Here is a 16,327-nt window from a genome sequence, read left to right as displayed (position 1 = left end):
TATCGAATACGTTTGCAGTTTTAGTTTTATATTTTTCGTCATCACATGCACAGCTCCTGGCAAATCAAAAAATTCGAATAACCTTTAAAACCATCACTCCGATTTTTCGATTGTGCAACGAGTGAAAGCTAAATTTTATACAATTTGGAAGTGAAAGTAAATTTAAATTGCAGTCATTTGGGTGAGCGGAAAGAAGGCTTTCTGTGCTTTCAGTCCATCCATCTGTACTATTTGATTGTCTTTTGATTGTCCCCAGCCGAGGCTCCACACCCTATCAAGATGTCCAAGTCTTTGCAGAACATAATAAATGATCGGGAATCATTTCGGCAACGCATTCACGAGGAATTCGAGCAGATCAAGCTCAATCGTCAAAAAGCCGAAAGGACGTACGTACAGATGTATCTATCGAGATTCCGTCAGTCACCTCAATACCCTCTGATTTCTCAACTTTTGCTTGCAGTAAGGAAAACCTCAAGCAAGAGCTCCTCAACCAGGAGACACTGCGGTGGTATCATTTCAAAAATAAGATTGAAAATCAGCGGGAAATCGCACGCAAGCGGTATGGCAACATTCCTCTAGACATGGTCTGCTTCCTCAAACCGAAGGACGAGTACGAGCGTCAGGTGGAGAGAGCCAAGGAGGAGTAAGCGTCCATAGAACACGGAATAGAATTCCAACCTAATACACTGCTCCTATCCTTCAGGGCCGAGTTGGCATTGGAGGAGCACCGTCTCTACATGGCTGCGGCTGCCCCAGCTCCAGATAAATATGCAGCGATTTCCCTTGAAAGTCCAGCAACATCTCAAAACAGCGAGGTGCAGAGAGGAACGAGCCAAGGTCAGTTATTTGTGGCCGGTTCGCGTGCAGATTTGGTCAAACCTCAGACCTCAAAACAGCACATTAAAAAGTCCAAGAAGTAATATCCATCCATTTCCCAATCTGCTGAACAATATACCTGATGTAAAATATTAATTAGATTTGCAATTCGATAATAAAAATACTTTATTCTTTAATCGTTATTTGATTTTGAGGGTCTTTTGTGGAGTTCTGAAATGGAATAAAAGGGGAAATTTCGTTCCAGGGGATTGACTGGCTTAAAGCTCTTCCTTGATGAATTAGATGTCTTCCTGTATAAAAAACAAATAATCTGTATTGCGTGTAGTCTTTAGGCTGATCGGATCACTCGGGACATACGTTTTTGCTATTTCATTTATCGATGGTAGATGGTAGCCCACAAAATTTGACAGTTGTCAGGTGCGGCTGCTGCTGTGGCTGCTGTTGCTGCTGTTATTTTTTGTGTTGTGTTAACCCTTCGTTAACCCCAAACGCATGTCGGGCCAGCTGGTTCTGTCCTATCCATACGTACACATGTACACATGCACACCAACCATCGCCCACCGCCCACCGCGCACGGCCATCGCCCTCGTCCTACGACCCAGCGTTCCAGCGTCCCAAGCTGCGTCCTACGCGCCAGACGCAATTTGTATGCAAATTTCCATGAGAATCTCAACACATGCAAAAACAACAACCACACAAAGGATACAGGACCACTAGCAGCAGCAAAAAATTGACTGAGCGTGAATGTGGGGGCGAGAGATTGGGCAACCAATTGGTTACAAATACATAATAAGAAATGGCCAAGCGTAAGAGAAGAAGAGACAGAGACCCCAACCCCAAAAGTGAAAACGTAAAGCGTTGTGCAACTCGTGGAAATCGCAGGACGCCTTGGCTGAGAGGAGGGGCAAAGAGCGGCTCTGCTTATCGTGAAGGACATTCATATGTAGGGCTTCCACGACCCTAAAGGGCGATTTTCGGGTTTCAAAAACCGTGTTTTATCTACAGGTGAGAAGGCCGAGGAATTTTCCGTGGCATCCCCAAGACCTGTTGCTGCACATCCACCATTCTTTCCATGGTTCGGCTCATGGTTCCTTAATGGTACCTACCAGTCTCTCCTGCTGCTGCCCTCTCAGCATAACCTCAGATATTGAAATCTCCTTAAATATTTAACGATCAATTAACACTTCTTGTAGTTTTCAGGATGATTGCCCACGCAGTGGACGTTAGTTACGTGCATCCGTTCGCCTATGAGAAGTTTGTACTGCGCTAAATGGGAGCTCCTGCGTTGTGCTGTCATTGCTTGAAAGACACTTTGGTGGAAAGGCCCTACCGTAGGCAAATTAGCTGGTTAAATAAGGACGGCACTGGTATTGGGCCTGCTAGCCACACAATCCCACATACACAGAGCACAGCCGACGGCTCATCACATCACATCACAATAAAAATAATGTAAAGGAGCGGAAATAAAAATAAAAATAAAATTAACTTCAATTGTTCTGGCGTCTCGCACTAGAGATAGTGTGGTATTGGATGTTGGAGTGGTTTCAGGCCCTGAGGTTTGGGGTCTTCGTTATGTGGGATACGTGTGCCACCCAAAATGCGGCACGGCGAGGGCTGTGAGAGGGGGGGGGGGCATACCAAAGCCACTTTCTATGCAAATTTTTATGTGTTAAATGCATTTTGTTGGATTTAACATTCTCGCTGATTTTTTGGTTTACATTTTTGCATATAAATGAAGGCAAACTTTGCTTTGGTTTTTGGGCACACAACGAATAAAGGGGGCGTGGCGCGCACAGAGAAGGGGAGATGGAGAGAAAGAGAGCCACACAGACACACAAATTAGAGGATTAAGTAGCATGAATGCTGTGCTCCTTTCTTGGCTTTGGAGCTCCTTCTCCTTCGGAGCTGCGGATCCATTGTCTCAGAAGTAGTACGCGACGAGGACGAGTGGAAGGAGCGACAGCAGCGGCGAGACAATTACGCTAATTCGCCTGAAATTGTTTTGCATTTTCCACTGCCACCCACCAGCAGCTCCTACTGCCTGCTCTCTCTCTGGCAATGACAATGACTGCAGCAGGCTCTCACATGTGTGTGTGTGTGTGTGTGTGTATCTATGAGCAGAGCAGAATCTTTTCATCGCTTGTTTAAACAGTTAAATTTGATTGCGCTGTAAATAAGAAACAGAGACAGAGAGAGAGAGAGAAAGGAACCAAGGAACCAGAGCATCGGAGCATCCGAGCACCAGAGAGCCGCAGCCACTGACAGCCACTGCCAGAGGGAAATGTCAGCTGAAACCCGTTATTGGACTCACACTAAAGCGAAACGAAACAAAACGAGTCTTAGACCCAAGTTTACATAATATTGAGACAATTTCCCATCGCACCAGCATCCCATCGCTGCAGCATCCCAGCAAATGTCCAGCAGTAAATCTCGACATTCTGACCAGTCTAATTAAAAGATAAGAAATTGGAGCAAGGCTGAATGCGGAATGAACCATACGGCATGCAGATGAAAATGTAGATGAAGAACATGGGCACGGAGGTGGAGATGGAGATGGTGGATGAAAGAATAACAATGGATTGATAAGTAATGTTTAATAGCCTGATTCCTTTAGGATTGAGCCTTAGGATTCGAGCGAGTGGCTACAGGGGAAACAGCTGATCTTCTGGCTGAAGAATGAATGATGAATTCAATCAATTTGTCTTTAAAAACTTGTGCTGAAACTCTGAACTTTCTTTAGGAGAAGCCTACCTAAGGAGACTCCCAGGCGAACCCTGGCATCCCCTTAGTTATTCTCTAGAAATGTACAAAAAAAAAACATGGAAAAAAAGCCTTCTTAAAAATAACAGACAAATTTCTCTGCCCACCAACCCCCCTAATACGTATCCCCCCGCCCCCCGCCCCACGCGCCCCACGTTTTTAAGTTAGCGAAAAACAATTCAGAAGAGAGAGAGTTTTCGCCTAAAACAGCGGCTGGGCGGCATTTTCCACTCGACTTTCTCATAAATAAACATCACAATTATCATAGGAAAACAAGAGAATAAATACGGAGCCGGAAAAAGCACACGGAAAATGAAATGAAAAGCAACAATTCAATTTCCATGGCTTTTCATGGTCTCCTGTTTACATGGGACCACACCATAGCCTCCAACCATTAGAAGGTACATACTTTCCACTTCCCACTTCAACTCGAGCTGCCATTCCGCTGCCATTCACCATTCACAGAGTATTCATCGAGCGAAAGAGCATTCATTGAGAAGTTTCGTGTCGACAACTTTAAGTTCGGAATGCTCGTTCTCGTTCTCGTTCTCTTGCAGTTGATTGCTTAAAATTCATAATGATAATAATAATAGGAGCAGTAATAGTGCGTTCTGCACTAATTGCACCAGCAACAAACGACAGCAACGACAACAGCGAGAAGAACAACGACAGCAGCAGCGAGGAGAGAAGGAGCAGGATCGGGAGCAGGAGCAGGAGCGGGAGCAGGAGCAGGAGCAGGAGCAAGAGCATCCCAAACACTTGAGTTGTTCACTTGTGCACTCGGCAATTGTTGGGCGAATGGCAGAATGGCAGAAGGAAGGAGCCAGCAAGGATAAGGGCAGGAGCCGGTGCTGGTGCTGGAGCAGGGCGTCACTTAAGTCAAAGTGAGAGAAACTTTTCAGCGCCATTCGAATGGGCAACCAGATAGGAAATACCCGGAGAAACGTGAGTAGAAGGAACGGTACGGGGGCGGCAGGGAGAGGATATGCCCATTCATTCATTCATTCATTCATTCATTCATGCATTCGTTCATTCAACCATTTTGCCGCTTGCATTGAGGCAAAATTGTTCTACAAAGATACGAGTAACGAGAATAGAGTCAACTAGATAGGACGTGGCAAGGATATCGCAGAAAGGGAAGCAGCAGCACCAGCAGCAGCAATGAAGAGGCAAGGCAGCAGGCACACACACACACAGACACACACACAAACACAGCGAAAAACACTCTCATACCCATTCACATCCCGAGTGCACTTCATTGCTGTCGCATCTACCCAATCCTCTATCCTCTCTATCCGCTCCACCCGCCGCTCCGCTGGGCTGCCCCCAACAGCAAGGATGTGCACAGCCAGACAGACAGGATCCATGCCGGTGCCTGGCAGTCCTGGCTGAACGCTGAGCGCCGAGTGCTGCAGGCGCTGCTTAACTTTAACTTGAACTCTAAAATAACAACCTTCCGTTGTTTTTGGCTTGTTCAGTTTTCGTATAATTTCCTTGCAGGTATTTTCATTGCCCACCCTCCCCCCGCCGCTCACACAAAAGCAATGACAGCTGAAGAGGGCAGGACAATGGGGGCGGAGGCGGAGGACATTGACAACGGTTGACGAGCAACAGCCTAGGAGGCATTCACATTCGCATTTCGCAGGAGTGAATGAGCTAGCTAGCAGACGGCTTGGACCGCCAGATGAGTGGGTGAATGAATAAGTGGATCAATGAATGATCAGGGGGGGGGGAAGATGAACAAAGAATGGCTGGGGACAGAGTGGGGCAAGCGACTGGTCCACTGAGTTTGAGAAGCAAATGAATCACTAAGTGGCTGAATAATGGCCCCACAATCGTTCCATCTGTGCTGACAAAAAGTCCAGTCATAGAATGTTGAGTGATTCTTGAAATTATACAAATGTTCGAAGGATCTGTTCAGCAACACTCGCGTAAATGTGCATGCATTCCCCTGATTATGTATATTTTACACAACACCCGGCCATTGTATGGCGTTTAATGAATGCATTCAGTGATTTATCCACTGGCAGCCCTCTCAAATGAAGCAACATCCGTTTGAATGCCTCATCAGCGACTGAATGAATGAATGAATGAATGACTGGGTGAGTGAATGGCTCCCCATGCACATGCACATGCACACACACACCAGGGCTAATCAGATCTGGTTAGGTGTAGAGGGGGACAGGGGCAGCGGGTAGCAGCCACTCCCACTGATTCGATCAATCAGAGCACTCAATTACTCATTCCCAGGACTCATTACACTTGATGAGTGTTTGGCATCCAGTCGCTTGCTGCCTGATGCCTGATGCCTGCTGCCGCTTGTGTATCGGGGGCTTTGTGCTTATCTTTCGCTGCTCTCTTCTGCACAGCCCCTGGCCAACTGTTACTTGCCACTTAGGCCCCATGACCCCTAACCCCTAACCCCTAGCCCCTAGCCCCCGACCCCTGCTGTTCCGCTCTCTGTCACTCCCCTTCAATGAAAACGAGGAAGGCAAGGAACTGCAAATGCTTCTTCAGTCTCCACTCTACCTCTGTTTGCCCTGCAGCAACTTTTCAGCTGCCATCACCTCCTGCCTGGCTGCCTGGCTGCCAGCCTGCCAACCTACCGTGCCATCCACCCAGCCACCTGTGCTGTGCCACCGCCCCCGTGAGTGGCACGCTTTGGGGCATTATCATCAGACGACGGTGTGCGCTGTAAATGCTGGGAATGCTTCTGCTTCTGCTTCGGCTTCTACTCGTATCTTCTGATGCTGCTGATGATGCCAACAGAACCTATGTTGTCATAATAGCATGTGCCACGCCTTCCCAAGCATTTGCCAGGGGCGGTCTATAATAAAAATAACAACTTAACTAAGTAGACAATGCTGTATGTGCTGTCTCTTTTCATCTTTCCCTCTTTCTCTCCCTCTCTCTCTCTCTCTCTTGGTATGTGCAGTCATCAGCCAGTTGTTGTCAAACTGTAAGCAGCTTTTGTGCATCAGAAAAGGCAGAAGCAGAAGAGCAACAGTGAAAATGCAACACAAACAGTAACAAATCCTTCTATATAGAAGAATGAAGGACGAATCTGGCAAATACCCTGCAGATAAACCAATCGGAGAGTTCGGGAGCCTGGATTGGATTGGATCCTCGTCAGCCGAGTTCTATGATTAAACCCCTGACAGTTGACATGACATTTGTTTGCGAACTTGTTATTCTGATATATTGTGTTATTTTACAGATGATGTGGTTATTTCCAAAGACTTCTGGCGGTGCTTAACAATGCCTGCGATCACCATGTACAGATCCTTCCAGCCCAGCTTAAGGGCTAAGCGCGATTTGATCAGAGTAGAGATGACTTTTTTGGGCTGCTTCAAGAGCCTCCTTGTCCTCGTTCTTCTTCTTGTGCTGTTGGAAGACTTCTTTACAGGCAGCAGAATGGTTGTGTTTGAGTTACCAAGAAGACGGTTAGTGAGAAAATATAAGAAATATTCAAAGTAAACAGTTTTCAGTGAAATTTACCAGGCATCCTGCAGCCCGGTACCATCCGAAACATCCTTGATTCGAGGAAGCACACTTATAGTTCGGATCACGTGAAGTAAGAGTGGATTTGAAACTGAAGCTTAAATGAGTCTCATGGCCAAGCTTCTGGCGGATGGAGGAGCTTCTCGGAGGATCAGATGGACCCTCTTCTAGGGTATTCAAAGAAAAACAACCACAGGTGCATAAAGGAACCCGTTAAGCTGTGCAGTCAGCGGTTGTCGTTGTTGTTTCGGGAACGGAACGCTCGAAACTTTCCTTTTATCTAAGATGAATAATCTAGGAGCGCAGAGTCCACACAGGCTCCTGGCCATCGGATACTGGCCACCACCAGCTCCCCCCAGCCCCTCCCAATCCGCCCCCCAAAGCATTTGATGAGTCCGGCAAACCCTGGGGAGGGATACGGAATGGATTGGGGATGGGATGGGAAAACCGCAGCAGCCACAACCGTCGCACCTTTGCATTTTTATTGTGGCTTCTGATATCCCCTGCCGGCTGATGTCCATCCACTGCCAGAACGGGGACTGCTCGACTTGACCGTGATAAGGGCACCCCGTGACAGGAATTACGCTTTTATTTCATGAACTGAGGAACAAACTATGGCCATGGAATACTCGGAAGGCGGATTGCTGAAGGAGTAGAGCTGTAATCGAGGAATAGAACAAGGAAGGAAGACTTTAGTCTGTTCCATCCACTCATCATCTAACATTCTCCGTAGGAAGTAACCCACGGGTCGACTCAACACTCTCTGTGTAGCACAGCTCCCCCCCCCAGCTCACCCTCACCTGCTTACCCATTACCGATTGTTCTTGCTGTTTTCTGATGTTGTTCTGTTGTGGGTTCTGTGCTACTGTTCTGCAGAGGAGGAGGAGGAGGCGGAGGCGGAGACAGAGACAGAGGCGATAATCCAGGAGCATCTGTAGCTCTGTAGCTCTGTATCTGCCCCACCGCCTGCCTGCCGCTGGCCAAATGCTTAATCCTTGTGCGGAAATAGCGTTACGCAGCAAAGTTGGGCCTGGCCTCTCTCTCTCTCTCTCTCCCTCACCCTCTCTCCTGGCCTGTGTGTTATCCTTCTTGTTGCTGTTTAGTTAACTCAATAAACGCAAGTGGCCAGAGGGGTTGGGGTTGGGGTTGGTTGTGGGGGAGAGGGAGAAGGCGCGGGCATGGGCAATGGCGGGGCCAGGCGATAAAATAATCTTTTTCTCTTCATCTCTCGCTCTCTCTCTGTCCGTCCCTGTCCGTGGCTCTCCACCGCTTAGAGAAAGTGCTGACATTTGCGCAAAAATTTTCTCATGCTCATTTACTTGTTTACGTTATTTCTCATTGTCGCTGGACTTGGTGGCTCTGCTCCTCATGTTGGGGGCACTCTTCCAGAAGAGCACAACGACTTCGATGTCAAAGGATCAGCCACGCAAGAGAGAGAGAGAGAGAGGATCTATGACCCTCAGCTTTCAACGACTTTCAAGATCAATAGGAACTAGAATCATTCCATCGTTACTACAAACTCAGACAAAAAATGGTCCATACTGTGTACGATCTTCAGATCCTTTTTTCTCCAACTCCAGGCCAATGTATCTTTTATAGCAGCAATGTATCTGCAAGGGTATCTCCTGTGTGGGGGCTGGTCTTTCTTCTGTTGTCTTTGGTTTGTTGCTGGCTTTGTTGTTGCTTTTGACAATTACACAAAAAACTGTTGGCATTTACCACAAGCATACGGCCACAGTCAGCAACAACCAGGCAGGGGCTAACCAAGGTTTGAATAAATGGAAATCGTTGGGCAGACCAGATACTGGGGCGGGGAGGACGGAGACGAGACTGCGAGGAGGAGAGGACAGTTTCATGTCAACAGAAATGATTCTGGGCTCTCGGCTCTGGGCCCTGGTAGTGCCAGGGAAATGGCCAACCAGCTCAGCACTTTTCGCTCGTAAAAGGACAGCCATCCCCCAGCCCCTGTTCCAGCCCCATTCCCTATCCCATCAGAATGCCGCCTATCCATTAAAACGTTAAAAGCTTCTTGAGAACGCGTAAAAACTATTTGGCTATATCTGTGGGCTGTTGGCTGTGGGACTCCTCTTCCTCTGTTCCCCCATTTGCCCCGGCTGCTGCTGCCTCTTCAACTGCTGCTTGGTGGAGTCGTAGTCCTGTGGCTCCTCTTCTCAGCACTCCACTCCTCTCCCTGATGCTCTCCTGATGCGTAACATCATTAAAACTTGAATAATCAGCCATCTAACCCACTCCACTCCACTCCACTACCCCTAAACTCGTACTCGCTGTCGCTATCTGCTATCCCCCTCACTGTCGCTCTCTCTGTCTCTGTCTATATGGAAACAAGCAAAGGAACAACAACAAAGTAATTCACTTTTCCGTTTGCAATTTGGTGCGATTCCTTTTTCTATTTTTTGTTTTGTTTTTGGGAACGGGCGGCGGGGAGGAATGAGGGGGTTTATTTGGTTTGTGTCTGGGCTGAGGAAACAAGTTGGGAATTGGGTTAGAAGAAGGCGGCAGGCAGCAGCAGACGGATGGCAATCCAGAAACGGAATAAACAAGGAAACGGGATAGAAATTGGAACAAAATAGACAAAAGGAAATATGAATTTTGAGTGCCACAGAAACACAGCAACAACAAGCTACAAATAAAATGGACATCATCAGAGCAAAACAGACAGAGAATAGGACATACATCTAGCAATGAGATGAGGTCCGAAATCCCCATGTAAAGGCATGTTTCAATATTTTATTTATAAGTACTATATTGGTCAATATTCTCAAAAGGTGGCCATGTATTTTTCGACTTGATTTTGCAATTCCATCAAACTGTGGCAAAAACATTGTAGCTCAAGCCCCCATACCGCATGCCCCATGCCACATGCCACATGTTCATGGAAAACCAATGCAAAAACATAATAATTGAATAATTACAAAGTTGGACTCGTGGCAGCAACGAAAGCATGTTTTCGACAGGGTAAAAAATACCCAAACTTGAACGTGAATATTCATCAATGCAAATAAATGAATATGAATACGAATACGAATACGTTGTGTGTTTAAGCTAGTGAATCAAATAAAATGTGCCAGAATTTCCATTCGAATAAATTCGATTATTCAATCGTTCCACGAAGGTCGCAAAAAAGGAGCAAATTTGAATGCGAATAAATGAAATTTTTGAAAAACGATAAATGAAATCGATTGGCCATCGATAGACGGGTCTTATCCCGAATCAGCCCCACTTCCTGGCGAGGAGGGGTGAGATATTATTGAGGGGTGGGGAGCGGAAATGATTGCCGAATGGCAAGTAAACAAAATAATTTATCATTTTGGCGGAAGTCCTCGCCTAGAAGAGGAAATGTCTAAGGAGCAAAGTCGCCCTTCCCTTTCACTGCGTCACTCAGTCACACAGAGAACTAGAGAGAGAGAGGGAGACAGAGAGAGAGGGAGACAGAGATGGAGGCAGAAGGGTGAAGAGACGGCAGTGCAGGCGAAACTTTGGCGCAAACAAAATTAACGGTAATAACTTGGACTTTTGGGCAAAACAAAAAAAAACCGCACGCTTCCCCTGCAATTTGCATGTGTGTGTGTGTGTGTGTGTGGCCATCCAGGGTTGCCACGTTTCGCGTCGAGCAAATAACCATAATGAAGTTTGCAAAGTTTTTTGACACATGCAACACTCCACCAAGAAGCAAAAGGCGAGCACAAATTACGAGGAAAGGGAGGCCAAAAGAAAAGGGAAATGGGAAGGGTGTGGAGGCGCCCCGTAAGGGTTCTGGGTCTGGTCTCTGGCCTCCCTGGTTTTCGGCCATTGCCAAAGTGTTTTGCCCGCGCGCGCTTTGGCCAAAACGACAAGCAAATATTTGCCAAGTGGCAAACAAAACTTGGACCAAGGACCCCCGCTCGAGGACTGAGAACCCTGCTGAGCTCAACGATTTTGCAATGGCCCCAGCTTGTTTTTTACCCCCAGCGAAAATATTATTTTTATTAATGCTCGTCTGGACTTTGCTCCTGGATGACGACGACGAGGACGAGGACAATGATGACGGCGTCGTCATCTGGGGTGAAAATGTGTTTTATATTTGTCAAATAAACGCAAACCGAAAACGACAAAAAAAAAACGCCAAACGAATGGGGGTGTGGGGGATGGGGAGCGAAAAGTATTGGGTGCAAAGTTTTTCTTTCGTTATTCCATTTTGTTGTTGCTGCCGTCGCCGCAGGAAGCGGAAATCGTGCGTGTAATTGAACGGACATTGAACGAAACTTTCGGCGAAAGGTTGCGACGCCTTGGCCCCGGCCAAGCAGCCTTGGAGTGGCGTCCATAGGTGGTCCACAGATGCTTCAGTGATGGGGTGGTGGGGTGGCTCGGGCGCAAAGTGCTCGGGCCTGGAGAAGGTCACCATTTGTGGTCATTTTTACGGGCGCTGTAAAAACAAAAAGCAGTGAAGAGCATCGACAAATAGCTGCGAAGCGAACACAAATAAATATCCCATCCAATGGATAGGCAAAGGCGACACTACAACAGATGCTAGCAGATACATTTTGTACTTTTATGCTGCCATATTTTTTATGACTCGAGGGGCAGGGGTAGGCATTACCCAGAAGTGTCCTGCAGATGGTTCCTTGAGCTCACAAGCTTGCAGATCGCTTCAGGGAATGGATGGGCAGGCGAAGGCCATGCGTATAGAGACCACATTCGGGAATCTGCTCTCATTGAACAACAGTTCCTTTCTCTAATTCAATTAGGTAAATGCAGAAAAATCAGCCGCCAAACGCATCCCTAACTCTGCTTTGAAGTCCCCTCCAGGAGGAAAACGCGTTTGGCATTTCAGCAGCATTTCAATAACACTTTCTCTGCTCCAACTGTCAAAGCCAAAAAGCACGTAGCAAAGCGTTTACTCGGCTACCGAAAACCAGTCCAGTATCCAGTATCCAGGATCCAGGATCCATCCATCTGTCAGCTGTTTGGCCGTGGGCGCGACTGCTCAATTAACACAATGACAGCGGCACATGGAGAGGATAGGAGGAAGGGAGCCCCGAGGGCATCCGGCACAGGCAGCAGCAGCAGCAGCAGAAGCAAAAGGCAAAGCAAATGTCAAAAGTGTTTTCTAATTTGCGCAACACTCAAAATACACGCTGAACAAGGGGGAACAAGAGGGGAACCAGAGGGGAACAAGCAAGGAACAAGAGAGGAACAAGGGGCTGGGGAGCACCAAATAAAGCCAAAATGTATTTAACAAAGTGACAACAAAAAAATATATTCACAGCTGAAAGAAAATAAGTTTCCTGCCATCCCCCCGGCCCCCCCGGCCCCTCGCCCCATCCCACACCACGCTCGGCTTCTAAGCTTGGCGACTGTACAAAAATGTTTAATTTATCAAATGTCAACGCCTAAAAGACGGCAACATTTGTCGTCGTCAATGACAATGATGATGACTACAGAGCGACAGAGACAGCGGCAGAGACAGCGACAGCGACAGCGACGCTGACGTTGTTAATACCCTGCCCACCCCTTGCTGCCCACCCACAGCTCTGCTGCTGCTGCTGCTGGGCCTGCGGCAATGTTTTTTGAAAAATGAACGTAGATTTCCCCATACGGTATTATTTATTGCAGCCATCTTCCGCCTCCGTCCCGAAAGTTGTACATTTGTATAATGAATTTGACGAGTGAATTGTCCTGGCAGATGTTTTTCCTATAATTGCGGAGTAGAGATCCCAGACATCCAAGACATCCATCGGCGGCGAATGCTCCCAGAACAAAAGCCCGAGATATCTTGGATCAATCTTAGAAGATACTTGTTTCCTTTGGCTGTGGTTTCTTGAAGTCTCTTGTACGTGTAGGTGAACTAGGCTTGAACTAGGTGGAAGATATCGGGGAGGTGCAACCATTAAAAAAGTCTCAATGCAGGCATCGTTAATGCTTACCAAATATTACGGAGATCGGGGAAATCCCTGCGTTCCTTGGCTGTGTTCCAGACTGTTGCTGGCTTTCTGTCTTGCATTGGTTCCAGTGTGAAGGTGTGTATAGAACATTTGGAACAAAAGGATCCAGCATCTACGCCATCCTTTCGGGCTGCTGCTCAGATGGGGAAGTCAGTGTGATTCGGGTTTCCCCACTTCCAGGGACTCCAGCTTGGCTGAAGCCGAAGACACTTTTGAGTCGGACAATGACTCTACCAGTGGGGACCCTGGCAGCTGCGACTTTCTTGCTGAAATGGCCTCCAGTGTGACCACCAGAGCGCCTGTGATCCGCGAGCCGTCTCCCACGGCTTGCCCCTGGTCCGGGCTCTGGAGGGCCATTTGATAGTCGGCCGAATCGAAGTACTTTTGCTTCTTGGCCAGTTTTTTGATGAACGCCTGATGGCCTTGGTGGGGGGGGTACTTTTGCGAGAGCCCTTTATTATTCTGATTCATTGTGATCGAAGTGAATTCAGATTTTCAAATGACGACTTGACAACTTGAAAACAAAAATATTCTGAAAAACTCAAAAGCATTCAGGGAAATTCTTCTAAATGCTTAAATAAAGTAGGCTCTGACGGGGGCAATCGGGTGACTAGATATTCCTACTATTTGGGGATTTATAAATGGTCATTGAGGCCTTGCTCTCGCCCTCCGACCGCCATAGCCCAATGCCCAAGGCCCAGCTGGGAGTATCATAAATATTCCAACTATCACTATGGCTATCGCTAGTCCCCAGCGAGGTACTGGTCCAAATTCGCAATCCCAACCCGCCAACCCGCCAACCGGCCAACCCCCCATCCCTAATCCTCCGATTCCGTGCATTCCCCTTTTCCGCACTTGTTCGAGCAATTAAGCGGCCCTTTCAAAACAAATTGAAATGCAAACGCGCTGCAAATTGACTGACTCTCAGCTCCCAATCAATTGAGCGAGGTTAACACACATTTGTACAAACACGGACACGGACACGGACACGGACACGGACACTGGCACACACAGCTGGACATCGGCACGTATACGTAATGCAGGTGGCCCACACAATTGTGATGAAGTGCCACTGAACGCTGAACGCTGGACTGGCACTGGCACTGGCACACCATCGAATAAATGCCCAAAAAACGATGGAGGAGAGCCTGATTGCTTAAAGCCAAATGCCATTCCCACTCAATGCCACTCTGCCTCATTATTGGGGCCGCGGGTGGCTGCCGCGGGCGCCACGGGGCTGCCACGGGGAATACGGTGGGTAAATTGAGGCCAGGCCTAGAGAATAAATCTGATTAATAATTAGAAGCAAACAAGGACAAGGCAACTCCCCCTCTACCGCTCTCCACCGCTCTCTATTTGCTTAAGCCGCAACGCCACTAAATTAAAAATGTCCCTCGGGCAATTTATCTTCGCAGAGGCAGAAAAAAACCAGCCTGAAAAAACATACGCCCGAAGAGCTATACTCGAAAATACGAACCCAAGATACCTTGTAATCGGGAAAAGACTCTTTTTTAATGTAATCCTAATGAAAGGAATTGGATGGAAAATCACAAAAAGAAAGACATTGAATCAAAAATTTAGTTTGGAATTTGCTCTTTATGCTGGTAGCTGATAATATCAATGAGTTGCATTTAAAAGGTATTACAGAAAAGCTCCATATCCATCTGGATATGATGGGATTTTCCTCCACTAGCTCTAGCTCTTAGTGTCTCTAAGATTTATGCTCAGAATTCAGGTTGCAGATGCATGGCTCGACCCTCCAGAATGAGAGCGAGACACTTCTATCCTTCCATCTGCTACATACACATCAGCAAACACAGCATACCCTTTGTAAGCGTATTCTTACCCTGTGTATGTCGCAAAGGAAAAAATTCCCTCCACAGGCGATGATCAATGTGGCATTGTTGAGAGATGGTGGGAAAAGTTTGACCAGCGTCGGCCAGCGGTTTTAACTAAGCAAAAGCCGTGTGGCACGGGGCAAAGGTAAGGAGGGGGAAGCCATGAGAGGCAGCCAGAACAGAGGCCGGCGAAATAAATCCTTGAGCATATTAAAAACCCGAAAGCCCCAAAATGAGTTTGTTTGGTCAAAGGCAGAGCGAACAAAAAAACGAGGGGAAAGCTGAGGGGAGGGAGCGCTTCTGCCGCTCTTTTTCTCTGGCGTTGCTCCATTCTTTGTGGACTCTGTGGACGACTCAAACAAATCAAAGCCTTGGTGGATGGTCCTGGGCTTAAGACAACATTAAATATGACAGCTCCAAAAAGCTGAAGCTGGAGAATGGAAAAAGGATGCAAAACCATCCATGGCAGAACGGACATTGATTCCCTTCGCTTGGATCGCACTTAATCAAGGACCGGGATCAAACCCAGGGCCACAGAAGACTCGTAACGCAAATTTGTTTTTCTCTATACAGTTTTAATTGACAAAATGCTTGTGGTAGAACCATGCCATTGAAGGACTCAAAACGGACTCTCCGCAGTAAACAATTTAGTGTAATTTTCATATCAAATACCCGAAAGCAAGTCCTTTCATTGAGAGCATTCTATTCCAATTCCTGATGAATTCCTATTCCCATTTGGTTTATGCATATTTGCAGGACCGATAGCCCCAAATACGGGCCTGATGAGCCGGCAAACAATCTGATTATCCCATGAGCTGGCCATGGCCAGAGCCCTCTCGTTGCTGGCTCGGATTCAGATACTGTCCTGCTCTCGCGGCTAAGCCTACGAGTACCCGTCCTATGTGGATGTAAACGTATCCTGAGCCAGGCTGAGGGCATTTCTTATGGTTGGCTGTTCTGCGGCTGGGTCCTGTCGAGTCGAGTCCTTGTCGAGTGTCATGGCCATGTTTGTCCTTGCCGGCTGCGACAATATAAATTGTAATTAATAAATCAAAACAGCAGCAGGCAGCCGGCAACAGAAACAGATACAGAGACAGATACTCGCACAAATATGCAACTTTATGGGGCAGCAATCAAAGTCGGAGAGATGGGAGTGGGGCAGGGGCAGAATGGGAATATAGACAGAGCTCATGGCTCCATTAGATCTGGCCGAAAGTTTGCATTTGCTTTGGCCGGAAAACTTTCTGGCCCAATAGAAATTATGGCACAACTTTTGGTTTATTTTTCAATTGTTCTCTCTCTCTATCTCTCTCTTTGTTTTTCTTTTAGCCGCAACTAAATGAAATTGTTTTAAAATTTGGCTAAAGCCCTTGTGCCAACACAAGGAAACACACATGGGAGATCGACACACAGGCCGACACTCTTCCGACTCCTGTCTCGTGTCTCGTG

The 16,327-nt window shown here is 47.3% G+C and overlaps 1 protein-coding gene and 1 long non-coding RNA gene across 3 annotated transcripts; one reads left to right on the top strand and one right to left on the bottom strand.

Annotated features, from left to right (window-relative positions):
• Positions 1–25: 25 nt before the first annotated feature.
• LOC6901738 (uncharacterized) lies at positions 26–1,013 on the top strand. 2 transcript variants are annotated; one of them, XM_015186605.2, is made up of 4 exons: positions 26–181; positions 257–398; positions 461–643; positions 704–1,013. In XM_015186605.2, exons 2-4 carry the CDS (start codon positions 280–282, stop codon positions 918–920), a joined length of 519 nt encoding a protein of 172 aa, XP_015042091.2. In that variant the 5' UTR covers positions 26–181; positions 257–279; the 3' UTR covers positions 921–1,013. The 2 variants fall into 2 exon arrangements, with proteins under 2 accessions (XP_015042091.2, XP_002134407.2); XM_002134371.3 differs by having other exon boundaries at positions 27–181; positions 257–386.
• An 11,666-nt stretch (positions 1,014–12,679) lies between these two features.
• LOC6901739 (uncharacterized) lies at positions 12,680–13,192 on the bottom strand. The gene is made up of 2 exons (XR_004470427.1): positions 13,023–13,192; positions 12,680–12,954 (listed from the first exon to the last, which is right to left on the bottom strand). It is a non-coding gene; the product is annotated as an uncharacterized lncRNA (long non-coding RNA).
• Positions 13,193–16,327: the final 3,135 nt, after the last annotated feature.

This window comes from Drosophila pseudoobscura, chromosome X, assembly GCF_009870125.1.
Source record: "Drosophila pseudoobscura strain MV-25-SWS-2005 chromosome X, UCI_Dpse_MV25, whole genome shotgun sequence".
Taxonomy (NCBI): Eukaryota; Metazoa; Arthropoda; class Insecta; order Diptera; family Drosophilidae; genus Drosophila; species Drosophila pseudoobscura.
The sequence above is the reverse complement of the archived record's forward strand: the minus strand, read 5'-3'. Positions and strand labels throughout refer to the sequence as shown.

Excerpts from the sequence above, each read along its gene's own strand:
- LOC6901738 (XM_015186605.2), top strand. The coding sequence starts at position 280 with ATGTCCAAGTCTTTGCAGAACATAATAAATGATCGGGAATCATTTCGG. Across the intron at positions 399-460 it reads GAAAGGACGTACGTACAGAT|TAAGGAAAACCTCAAGCAAG; the intron begins GTATCTATCGAG and ends TTTTGCTTGCAG. Across the intron at positions 644-703 it reads GTGGAGAGAGCCAAGGAGGA|GGCCGAGTTGGCATTGGAGG; the intron begins GTAAGCGTCCAT and ends CCTATCCTTCAG.